Source organism: Monodelphis domestica, chromosome 2 (genome assembly GCF_027887165.1).
Source record: "Monodelphis domestica isolate mMonDom1 chromosome 2, mMonDom1.pri, whole genome shotgun sequence".
In the NCBI taxonomy this organism is placed as follows: domain Eukaryota; kingdom Metazoa; phylum Chordata; class Mammalia; order Didelphimorphia; family Didelphidae; genus Monodelphis; species Monodelphis domestica.
The window spans coordinates 510,120,186-510,133,160 of NC_077228.1; the positions used below are offsets into that span (position 1 = coordinate 510,120,186).

General features: G+C 43.5%; 1 protein-coding gene across 1 annotated transcript in view; it reads left to right on the forward strand.

Moving 5' to 3' along the window:
* Positions 1-12,759, forward strand: part of VPS53 (VPS53 subunit of GARP complex) — a 164,389-nt gene extending 151,630 nt beyond the window's left edge. Inside the window, exons 20-22 of the mRNA XM_016429290.2 lie at positions 3,758-3,895; positions 8,182-8,286; positions 8,730-12,759. Coding sequence (XP_016284776.1) covers positions 3,758-3,895; positions 8,182-8,286; positions 8,730-8,900 — 414 coding nt within the window. The 3' untranslated portion in view covers positions 8,901-12,759. The remainder of the gene's footprint in view (positions 1-3,757; positions 3,896-8,181; positions 8,287-8,729) is intronic.
* The last annotated feature ends 216 nt before the right edge of the window (positions 12,760-12,975 follow it).

The following is a 12,975-nucleotide window of genomic DNA, read 5'->3' on the forward strand; positions in this document are numbered from 1 at the left end:
ATATATATTTGTACAGATATACATATATATCTGTACAAATATATATATTTTTTTCAAATTTAAATATTGTAGAGTTGTAGAGGAGTGTCAATGCATGTCTGCAGGAACAGAAAGAAGAAACAGCTATTTTATGGGGAACTAAGACAAAAAGACTTTTTTTTTGATTGCTAAGAAACTGTTCTTTTCCTCCAAGAAGCATTACACAAAAACTATCCTTCCACTGCTTATACTTTCTATCTCCTCAGTGCCAAGAGTCTTGGCATTCTTGTCATCTCATTTGTTGATTCCACTCCTTCAGAATATGGAATGAATTTGAACAGGGCCTGGGTCCCTCTTAGTAACTTAAATCCAGGTAGAATCACAGAACGGCTCAGTTAGAAGGCACTATTTTCCACAGCCCTATCTAGAAATCAGAGTGGCTTTCCTCCCATCAGATTGTTCTGAATTAGTATGAATACCTAACTAGTGGCCCTCTACATTTTCTTTGTGGATTCTTTCATGTGTGTTTTCTTTTTATATCCAGAGTTTAAGATTTCTGAGAAGGACTGTGTCTTACCTACACCCTTTAATACCCCACAGCATCTCCATGGTGCCTAGCCAGATGGTAGCTAGGTAGTCACTGATCACTGAAGTCAAAAATCCAATCCCAGCAAAAGCCCTAGGAGCTTAAATTGAATCAGTCATTAGCTGAGCCTCACTGATTCTGAGATTTCCACCAGGGTTCTGAAATCCCTGACTCTTGCATTTTAGACAGAGAATTAATTCTTTCCATTGGAAATAGCAGAATAATGCCCCAACATGTTGTCTCTAGTTTCATTAGCATATGAATCTGAGGATTCTAGACAGCTAATTCTGTTCACTTACTGTTGGATGCAATCAGAGATGATGCTGGGTGATTCCTGGATTCCTGTCCCTGGATTCCTGCAGATCACACTCTGGTGTGATATTTTTGACTCCAGACTTGCTGAGACCACTGGAAACATAAAGTAGATTCACACCATAAAACTGTTTTTCATGTGTCTGCAACTCTGCCAAGTCATTGCTGGCTGACTTAAAGGATTCAGGGTCTGATAACCACAATCTTTTTGTTTTATGACATCAATCCAATACCCTGTCTCTTTTTCTCAGGTTGACCCTCCTTCTACCTTCCCTTCCTTTTTTCTCTTTTTCTCCTTCCTTTATTTTCTCTTGCCCCTCTCTTTCTCCCTCTTTCTCTCCCTTCTCTCCCTTTGTCCATTCTCTCCTGTCTCTCTCCTCTGACTTTTTTCTCTCTCCCTTGTCCCTGTTCTTACCCCAATCATTTGAATAATTCAGCACGAGGGTAAAGCCATCATGGGAGGTAGGTTATGAGTGGGTGAATGGGGTATCAGTTGTATTTAAGTAGCATGAATACTCATTGGTACTTTCAATTACAAATGAGAAACCACTTCTTAAATCCTATTTTTCTCAGATTTGAAACATAGCTATGTTGGTGCTAGGGAATCCATATATTAACAGGGTAACCAAGAGAAATGGCGAGAGAAGAAGCAAGGCAGTGCCCCCTTTTGCAGTTCTCAGGATTCATTCATCCGGCCCACACTTACCTTGTAGATACCCAGCCTTGGAAATCCAGAAGGGTGGGTAGCATAGCTTGAGCAGCCTGTACTGGGGCAATGGACCAGAAGCAAGAGGTTCACAAAGGGGCACTTAGAGGCCAGAACAGATCCACACTGTCATGGGGAGGTTGTAACCCAAGCCGTAACAAAAGCCATGAAATTCAAAGCTACAGCTTAGCTGAATCTCAGCCAGCTCTGCTTTGCCAGGAAGTTGCTGAGCCCGAACTCAGGATTTGCTGTAAAACTTGAGCTTCCACAGGAAAAAAAAAAAAGTAGAGTTCTTGGATGTTTCCTTATCTGCGCTCTCTTCTTGGTTAGTGTTTAAAATGCTCGAGTTCTATAGCATCTCCACTCTCCTTGTGGACATACCTTATAAAGGTGTATGGAGCTCAGCAGATCCACGTGGGTTTCATGCCTGTGTTTGTAATTCAATAATTTCAGAGAACACTCATGAAGTACTTACTAGGACCTACTGGGGTTAAAAGGATAAAAGTAAAACCAACCATTATTGACTAGAGCCCGCGTGGGCAAAAGGCATACAAAGTAGCCTAAGAAGAAGAAGGAGCTGGGAGCAGGGGGAGGGGAGCCTCCTGTAAAAAGTAGATCTTGAAATGAGTCTTGGAGGAAGCTGGGCATTCTAAGAGATGGAGGAGAGTAGGAAGTACATACACACCCTGCAGGCAAGGGAAATAGTCTGTGCAAAGGGATGGCGATGAGAGATAGAATGCCCTATATGAGGAAGAGCAAGTGCCCCAGGAGGACTAGTCTGTGAAATGTGTGGACAGAAGTAATATGGCAGAAGCCAGTCTATGAAGAGCTTTCCATGCTGGTTAGATGAATTTATAATTGATCCTAGAGGGAGGAGGAAGCCATTGAGTTTATTGAGTACGAGGGATAACATGATCAGAAATATGCTTTTTAAAAATCGCTTTGGCAACCTAGCAGAGGATGGAATGGATGGAGAGAAACTTGAGGCCAGAACATTAAGAAGGGACTGCAGAGGTCCGAGTGAAAGATGATGAGCGACTGAACTAGGCTGTGGTCATGTAAAGGGATACATAGGATGTAAGTCAGAGAGCCAGAAATGGTTAATATTGGTCCCTGATTGGATGTGAGGATAAGTGAGGGTGAGGGGGCAGAGGTAGGAGATGAGAGAAATGGGAACCAAGGGGAGAAGATGGTGTCACTCACATGTCAGGAGGGCTAGAGAGGAAAGAGCCAGTGCAGGAGTGATGGGAAGAAATCTCATGAGGGATAAGAGAAGGCATGATGGGGCCTTGGAACAGGCAATGGAATGTCAGAGTCATGGAATGGGGAAGTGTGACACCTGTGGGTGATGGGCATGACCACCTCTGGCTGTGTAACTGGAGTGGAATCGGAGAAGCTCATGGGAGAAGAGTAGACCACAGAACCATCAGCCATTGTCATGTTGGTTGGGATGGAGAGTGAGACTGAGCCAGGCTCTGAAGTCATTGAGAAGGAAGCAGAAAGGGGAAAAGCGGCTGACAGAATGATAGGATCAGGGATGAATTTGGGATCTCAAAGCCACAGGGAGCTCCCACTTGGGAAATGCCCTTCCCCAGTGCAGGCCAGTGCCTTTTTCAGAGGGCAGAATGGTAAATTAACTTACTCAGGGACCTGCAGATAGTATATCAAAGAAGCAGGGCTTGAATCTAGGTCCTGGCTCTGAGCCACTCTGAGCCACTTCTCCTCCAGGGCTGCCTCCTTGAAGAATGTTGAGAGATGGGCATTTGGGGGCCTGCCTCTAAATCCCTGCTACCAGGGAAGTGGGAGTTGGCAAATCTTGAGCTCAAGTGTTCTGAGCTGCTCTGGGCAATGCCCATTGAATATTCATATAAAGTCCAGGGGCCACTGGGCTGCCTAGAGGGGAATAAATGGGCCCAGGTTGGGAGCAGCAGACCCAGGCTCCCATGCTGCTCTCTAATAGGTCTGGGCTAGCCCAGGCAAGATGAGGACAACATCTTTCAAAAAGAGAAAGAGAAGAATGCTTCTTATACTCATTTTGGTGATATTTTCCATTGTGACACTGACAGAAATACTAAACATGCTTAGAGTTAAGCTGGGAGGCTTTGTAGCCACAAGCAATGGCTGGGACCACCCTCAAACCTGAGCGGTGACTTGGCTGGCTCCTCTTCTTGCAGCTGCTGCTAGATACCCATTCTCTGAAGATGGTCCTCCTGGATCTGCCTTCCATTGGGTCACAAGTGGTGAGGAAAGCGCCTGCCAGTTACACCAAAATTGTCGTGAAGGGCATGACCCGAGCTGAGATGATCCTGAAGGTAACGGCTTGTTCCTCCCTGCCCTGCTTTACTGTTCCACCTCTTTGATCATTAATCTTTGCCATGGGACCTAGTGTAATGAGGCAGCCTCGACTGAGAGGTCTGTGGTGTGGCCAAAACTAATAGCATGCTTTGATGAGGTCACTGGTGAGAAAATCAGTGACCCATTTACTTTACAACAGTAATTCCAGGCCCAGTGGACTGTTACCTGCTCCTTCACAGCAGTGCTTTGCCATCTACACCCTGTGACTGTGAAACGATCCTGAACAAATGGAGTAGCTGGAGCTGGCCAATGAATGGCTTGTGTATAAAGCTTTTAAAATTCTATTAAAACAAACTTTTACCTCTTAGGAGAATGGCATTGAGCAATCTAAGAATGAGCATAAGACTGAGGCCATCCTGCGTGTCTCCTACCTGCCCCTTTTTGGTATAACCAGCTTATGATTAGAGGAGAAATAAGACTGGCAGAAGGAATGTTTGATGGTTATGATGGTCATAACCCCTTCCAACATTTCTACAGCCACAGTGCACTTCAACAGGAGGTTATCTTGAAGGATGATGCCCCTTTGTCAGCCTCAGCCTTTCTTCCCCTTCATTCCTTCTCACTTCGCCCAAAGTTGGTCCTTCTGAGACCTTTCCACCTTTGAACTGTGCTGCTCCCCTGGACCCTGGACCTTTGACCACAGTCAAAGGGTCTGAACCTCCATCTTGACTCTGCTCCTTTTTTTTTGCATGACATTGGGCAAGTCAGCTCATCTCAGCATCATTTTGCACTTTGGTCAAATGGAGAGGCTGGACTAGATGATCCTCAAGTCCCTTCTCTTTTGCCCAATCCTGTGATCCTCTAGGGATGGTCTTGGAAGCAGAGACCAAGTTCAGGTGGGGGTGGGGGGGTGGAGTGAGAAGGGGAGGGCAGCAGGTGGTTTTCTTTGCTCGGCCCTTTTTCTCTTTAGAGTAAGAGTAGGCCTGAGAAAAGTTGTCATCTCAGATATGGTCCCAAGTCCAAGGGTGTCAGACTTGCAGATTCAATTCTAATTGGGAAATGTTTAAGAAAATAATTAAAAATAGAAAAAAAATAAAAAATGGATCATGTTATTTGTGATTTGCTAATTCAATATGCCATCTGGAGGCATTTGTTTCTATTTGAGTTAGACACCACTGCCCTAGGCACCACCATAGCCGAAAAATGCTTAAGAAATTCATAAGCTCATAATTGGGGAGGCCAAGCTACTGAAGGGGAAAACTCACATTCAGTGTTCTGAAATGGAATGGGGAAAATGGGTATTCTCAATAGGCCATGAAAAGTGGAGGGGAGACACTATGCATTAACTCCTTCTAGCCAACTTGATGCTTCTTTGCCAAAGTATATATAGTGGGGGCAGCAAAGTGGCACAGTAGATAGAGCACTGGGCCTGAAGTCAAGAAGACCCAAATTCAGCCTCAAATACTTACTAGCTATGGGAACTTGGGCAAGTACTTAACTCTTTGCCTTAAAAACAAAAAACAAAGTCTGTGTGGTGATAGGCATAAAGAATCTTCCAGGATTCAGGGGACTTTGCTAATGGTTAGATTTTATGTTTGTGATTTTTATAGCTCTTCTTTTGCTTAATAGACTCTTTTTTAAAACCTTTACATATCATCTTAGAATCAATGCTGTGTTTTATTAGTTCTCAGACAGAATGACAAGGGGCTAGGCAATGAGGATTAAGTGACTTGCCCAGGGCCACACAGCTAGGAAGTGTCTGAGGCCAGATCTGAACCCAGAGCTTCTCATCTCCAGGCCCGGCTCTCTATCCACTGAGCCACCTACCTGCACCTTCTTTAATACACTTTTTTTTTAAAGCCTTATTTTAGACTCAATATTGTGTATTGATTCAAAGGCAGAAGAGTGGTAAGGACTAGGGGTGGGGGTTAAGTGACTTGTGTAACTGAGAAAATATGGGTTTCAAGACTGTGAATTGCCAAAACCGTAAAGATAATTTTAGTGTCTTGATTTTAATCAAAAATAAGTGGTCGCCATGGGAAAAATTCCCAAATATGAAAATACCCAAGTCAGCTGGGTTTTATGGAGATTTTAATTAATACAAATGAAGGAATTAAGGAAAGGGAGAGAGAGAGAATAAGAGAAATATAGTATGAAGAGCCTAGGCCAAACAGCCTAGGCCTGAGCTTTAGGAGAGACTAGTCAGTCTTTAATCACTCACCACAAGATTTGTCCCAAGCAAAACTCCAGTCCTTCACTGAAATCCTCAACTCCAGAACTGAGTTTCAGAGACCCAGCTCCTCCAAGTAACTCCAAACTCCAACTAAAAACTCCAATCCCTCAAATTCAGTAAGTCCCTTCCTTTTAAAGAAATTTTCTCTTGTGTCACCTCCCCTAAATTTTCACATCTACCAATCACAATAGACGCTTTTCCCAGGACTGCCCATTCTTAGTTCTCACCTTCTCTGGATAGACTTAAAACTTCACACCTCTTTTGTTAAGCTTGCCTTTTGTAAGTTGCTTGACCTTTTAGTGATTAATTTAACCTTTATAGGTACTTAGCACCCTTTTGTATTAGATCTAAAAATAGACCTAGCTTAAGGTTTTAGCTTCACTATAAGTATGACTTAGGGACTTTTCATTGTTCAGTAAGGAGTTTACAACTTTATCTTCCCCTAAAGTATGCCTAAGTATGGGTGGAGTAATGTTAAAATTCCCAATACATTCCTGATCAAGTACCTTCATTTGTTACAATAAGGGAATAGCCTTAACCAAATCTTCTAAGGTACAGTCTGAGCAATTTTTAAGATTCACACTTGCCAAGAGTCACACAACTAGTAAAAATAGATTTGTATTCAGGTCTTGATTCTAGCCCTACCAGTCATCTATTGTACCACCTAATAGAGCTTTGCAATTTCATAAAGACTATTTTCTGAGTGGATGGTTATATCAAACTTTAAAAAAAAAAAAACCTCTTCCATCTCAGAATCGATACTATTTATTGTTTCTAAGGCAGAAAAAGGGTAAGGGCTAGGCAGTGGGAGTCAAATGACTTGCCCAAGGTCACATAGCTAGGAAGAATTTGAGGCCAGATTTGAACCCAGGACCTCCCATCTCCAGACCTGGCTCTCAATTCACTGAGTCACCTAGTTGTATTCTACCTGATACACTTTTAATTCTTTGGGGATGCTGGCTGTGCAGATTTACATGAATGAAATAAACATTTAAGTGCCTGCAGTGTGCTAAGCACTGTGTTAAGACTTGGGAATAAAAGGATGAAGGCATCCCTAGGAGCTTCCATTCTGATAGGAGCACACAGACGAGTGGTAGCTGAGGAAGGATATTGTGGTTTGCAAAGTCATGTGACAGTGGCATTGCAACAATGACAGTATTGGTTTGTTTGTGATTCTGGAGCTGGAAATGGGAGGGAGGGAGACCATATGTGGGTCAGAGCTTGATAAATGGCAAGAAGGTGGTGGCTATAAAGTGAAGCTTTCCTGGGACTGGATAGATTAAAAAGGGTCACGGAAGGTACTGACCACTTAGAACAGGGCTGGGTCCCAGGGTAGACGTTCCAAAGCCAAAAAAGTTTAGTTAGAAGGGATCATTTGTTGCAGCTACTCTCTCCCCTTTTTTAACTAAGATTTTCATGTAGGCTATTTTATTTTAGTTTTTAGACTCTTACTTTCTGTCTTAGAATCAATATTATGTAATGGTTCTAAGGCAGAAAAACAGTATGGGCTTAGCAGCAGGATTAAGTGACATGCCTAGGGTCACACAGCTAAGAAGTATCTGAGGTCAGATTTGATGCAAGGACCTCCTGTCTCCAGGCTTGACTCTCTGACAACTGAGCCATCCTGCTGCCTCCGTTCTTATATTTTTATTATTATATTTCCCCCCCAAATACACATAAAAACCATTTTTAGCATTTTTTTTAGTTCCAACATGAAGGTAATTGAAATGCTAAATTAAAATTTGTATCCTTAGTTGTAAAAAGAAAAAATGAGAGTCAGGACATCCTTTCATTCACACAAGAGTAAAAGAAAAGAATTTGTTATATGTCAGTCAGTTTGGTAGGCCCCTATGCCTTTCAGAATCAGTGATGTATTGGGACCACAAGCAGAGGCTGAAAAAGCTCTCTAAGGAATAGATCTCCCCAGACATTACCAGTTAATGGCCTTTTAGGACTTCTATCATGGGCAAATGTTGTCATTTTTGTCATTGTGGTTACAGTGATTTTGGGGCAGTGGGTAAAGCTTTGGGAGGGAAAATAATCTTGTTTATTTTCTGTGTCAACTCCTAGGTGGTTATGGCCCCTCATGAGCCATTGGTGGTGTTTGTGGACAACCTCATCAAACTCCTCACAGACTGTAACACAGAAACCTTCCAGAAGATCCTGGACATGAAGGTCAGAACTGGTGCCTGGTCTAGCTCACACCTGCACAGCCTCCTCTCCTTGGAGTGCTTCCCCTCTCTGCCATTTCTTTTTCCTCTTTCTCCTTTTGTCTCACTTTGCTTTTCCTCCTCTTTCCTCCCTGTCCCTTTGTTCTTGCTTTCTTGCTTGGGCCTTGGGTTTGAACTCGCAGAAAGGCTATTAGAGAGAATCCCGGCCCAGGGCTCAAATCACTAGCTACATGACCATGGGCAAGTCCTTTTGCCTCTCACCTGCTTTGTGCAATGAGAGGGTGGCACAAGTTAGGATTCCTGGGTGCCCTTATGAGTGTGATTAGATCTGAAGGAGGGCCTGAGATTGGCCGTCGCTATTTCTATGAACCTGCCTCACAGCACAGATGATCTGTATTCCTCTCTCAGGACTGTGGAGACACTTCATGGACTCTTCTCTCTCCCTAGGGCCTTAAGAGAAGTGAGCAGAGCAGCATGCTGGAACTCTTCCGCCAGCGGCTCCCTACCCCACCATCAGCATCAGAGGGGACTGGCTCTACATCCCTGACAGCACCAACACCTGAACAAGAATCATCCCGCATCCGAAAACTGGAGAAACTCATCAAAAAGAGGCTTTGAGCAGGCAGGAGAGGGTCCCTTTGCCAGAGAGTGGCCCATCCTCCAACCCTTAGCAGGCTGCTGTCCTGGAAGGCCCTTAGGCCTCCCTTCCCCTCTCTCTAATTCTCAGATGAGCATCATTCTCCTCGTGTTTTACTGGGAAATTTGGGTTTATTAATGTACATTTGCCATGTTATGTGGTTACTCCTTCCCCAAGCTATGAAGCCAGTTTGGGAAGGGAAAAAGAAAATGGGAGGGTTGTGTATTTCACTGTTTGAGACTCTATTACCAGGGGCTATTTCGGAGCCATCTTTAATCCCTAAAAACAGTCTTAAGACAGAATCAAGTGGAAGTTTGCTTTTAATTTTCATCCACTGTTGTGCAGATTTTGAGAGACTTATTGCCATGTCACCTCTAGCTGTCCCCCCAGCTAACATTGGACCTTGTTCCTTACCTTGAGACTGCCCATTGATAACTCTGCAGTAAAAAGCTAATAACCCCCAATCCATCTAGAAGCTCTTGTCTAATTAGCCCCCAGGGAGTGCTTTGTACCTGTCCCAGAGAGAGCTCCAAGTCCAGAGCATGTGGGGTGACAGATGTTCCTAGGGATATGCCCTCTACCAAACCAGCTTTCCTAGCAGATTCTGGTTTGCCTTTATCTTGTTCCCCATTTAGCCAAGTTACAGCTCTGCTCTTTCCAACTTTTTCAGCTTAGAATCTGGTTTCCATAGCTTCTGAAGAAGCTCTTCCTTGGGGCCAGCGAGTCCTCTGATGCCAGGCCCTCAGAGGCCAAGTGTCTGTATCGTGGTCCTTGTGAGAGTAGCCAGATAGACATCTGCTTTGGGGTAAAGATGCTACCCAGCATCCTTGCTTGGTAAGGTTACAGAACTGTTTGCCATTCCCATTTCTTGCTGTCCTCTCCCTTCGTCCTCACTCCCACCATCCCAGTAACTCTTAGCTTCTTAGCAGTGTGCTTGGGTTGGGTAGGAGGCAAAACTAGGAAGAAATCTCACTTGGTGGATTGTCACTTTTCCACCTTTTCCCCCACTTCCCCTTAACTCAAATATAGGCCTTATCACTGTCCACGTAAGATGAGCTTGAAATGATGGATGTTAATAGACATATGTAACTAGAATGCCACATTATGCAATTACTGATAAAAACCGCACCAGAGGTCCAGAAGTGGACTTAGAAGTGAAATGTTGGCTGAAAGAAGGCCTCCTAAAATGCCCACCGGAGTTGACCCCTCTGTGTCCCCCAGTGAACCGCTGCCTCTTTGTCTGTGGCTAGTCTGACGTACCCTCAGAGTTTGGCCATGAGATGACAGCACAAAGCCCCTTGATTTCTTAGAGAAAAATGATTCCTTCTCAGTCATCAGGAAGCCACTTCTCATGGCCACAAAAAGCATGATGTTTCTGTAACAGTGGAACTTCATCTGAAGCCCCTTTGGGGTTAACTCAGAGAATAATGCATGAAAGTGTGATCCATATTGGCCTATAGCTTTTGTTCAGTTGTATATATTTCAGAGAGGGTGTGAGAAGGAAGGATGAGCTCCTTGTAGAGAGATGATTCATCTAATGCAGCCCTTTATTTGCAACATATCTGATGTCAGCTGGAGGGCAATGTGACCCGGGGGGGGGGGGGGGAGATTAGAACACTAAGTTTTTAGAATGAAAAAGCATTCTGGGAAATTCATAAAATGCCCATATGGTTTGTTATGTAGAGTTTGAAATTTTTTAAAAAAGTCTTCCCATTTTCCTAATCATTCCATCCCATTAGCCTGGCTCCCTAATTTGGCTCACTGGTCCCAATTCTGTTTCTTCTGAATAAATTTCTTCAGTTTCAGTCTATCCTTGCTAGTTGAGGGGCCTTTTAGGTCCTGGACTTAGACTGCAAGACATTGATGGGAAGAAGATGGGGAAATTTAGGATTTGGGAGAATATTTATAATGTCGATTTTGACATAAAGGGTAGAGAGGTGGAAGACTGCTGAGAGGCTGGCCTACCACTAGATGCCCTTCAGGGGTGTGTGTAAGGCTATTAACAGGGTTGCTTTGGGAAAGATGATTCAACTAGCACTAACTGAATTTTACTTCCTTTTCTGAGAGCTGATCCCATCTCCTTTTCCTACCATATCTGGGATAGTTGGTTTAAATTCAGTTCATCTGAGATTCTCTTCTGTCACCAGCAGATTTCTTTAGATGCATGGTTTAGCAGATCATTAAAGGCCCGTGGGAGCAGTGATAGCAGACTAGTTTCTCAGAGCTTAGTGAGACATCCTTTTTTTTAATCTTGATTTTTTTCTTGATTCCTTTATGGTATGATCTGCTGAGATATATTTATTTCTCAATGCCTTGGGTCTCCAGGCCCTCCTCTTTAAGGGGGCCAACAGGTCTGAGTAGGTCTCAGTTGAAGGGCTCTGCTTCTCAGGGCTGAACACTACAGAAAGGCCTTGTGCTTCAGTGTTAGGAGAGATTCCTCTAAGTGGACAGATTACTGGCTCTTTAACCAAAATATATTTATTGCATATTAGATTTAGTACAGACATCACAAGGGATATTCTTTGCTGATTGCTTAAATCTATAGTTGATGTTGATGTTATGGCCTGTGCCTCAAGCCTGCCTTTTTCCATGTTGGCTAGACTCTTAGTTCTCTTTCTCTAGCAGCATCATTGTATTATTTTTAACTTCTAAACCACCTACCTGACAAGAGCCACAGTGGGCAGCTACACTATTTGGTTAACTTTAATAGGTGCCTACCCTTCTCAAATTCCCAGATCCCTTAGGGTTGACAGAAAATCTCAAACACTTATAAGTGGCTAATGCCAAAGTTCTGCTTCTAACATTGGTCATTTGCAACTCCTAAAAGGTAATGCTTCTGTACACGTTCTTCCATTGGGGTTGTTTAGAGCGAAAAATTGATAAATCTCATGTGAACAGGAAGAGCCCAACCCGGAGAAGTCAGACTGGGAAATGTTATATATAACATGGACATAAGAACTGATGAATGATGGGATGGAATTTTCTTTGTTGCTAGAGATAACCTTCACTCTCATTTACAGAATGAATGGGGGGGGGGGGGCAGTGTCTTATTTTTTCCCCAACCTAAAACAACCAACCAGGCTCCCTAGTCTGCACATCAGCCACTGGGCAGCCGCTTTGCCCTGCCTCTCATAACAACAGCCCCTTTCTGCTTTCTCACAGTCAATTCATTTGAGCAGGCCCAATAGCAGGTATTCTACCAAAAACAAATCAGTGTAACAAAACATGGAGACCAGAAGGGGTTAAGATCCAGCAGACTATAGACCAGTTAGCTGAGCAAGGCAGCAAACTCTGCCAGATATTTGGTAGTCCCATAGCAGTGTACACTGAAATATGATGGGTACGTAGCCAGGGTGCCTAAACTCCCTTTTGACCAGGAACCAAGGACATTCTAACGATTCCTGACTAGAGTGTTTAGCTCTGTTCTTTGTGAAAGACACCGCTGATGTAAATTAGGTGCTTGTAGGGTGAAGGCAGATGTTTCACGTGCCTTGTGCTGGTCTGGTTCTTTCTTCCAAATGAGTACGATGGTAGTAAGAGAATATGGATGAACTGAATGGAGCCAAATACTGAATACACAGGCATATTGGAAAGTCAGTCTACCTAAAGGGTGTGCTTTGTCTTTTATATGTAAAATAATTTCCTATTTCCTTGTATTTATCAAAACTGGGTGCTGCTGGAGCCCTCGAATTGGACACCTAACTAAGATGTAAATTTCCTTCCAATAAGAGGATGTTGTTTTTTTGTCATAAATGTCTTTCATGTTCCCCATCTGGAAGTGATTTCTTGGTGTATATTGGAGCGTGACAATGCAGCTAATTAAACCATTATTGTATGTCATTTTTTAGAATGAGTTTCATTACTGCTGACAGAAAGCAGAGTGGACAGCAGGAAAGAGGATCAGCAGGAAACCATGTGGGCGCCGTGTTCATCTCTCCTCTGTTTGGGTTCTCCCACCCAGGCTGGTGCAACCCTTCATAGAGGCCTTCTGGCATGCTGGAGATAGTGCACAGGAATAAAAAATGGTGGTCACAAACACATTTTAAAAATGTTTAG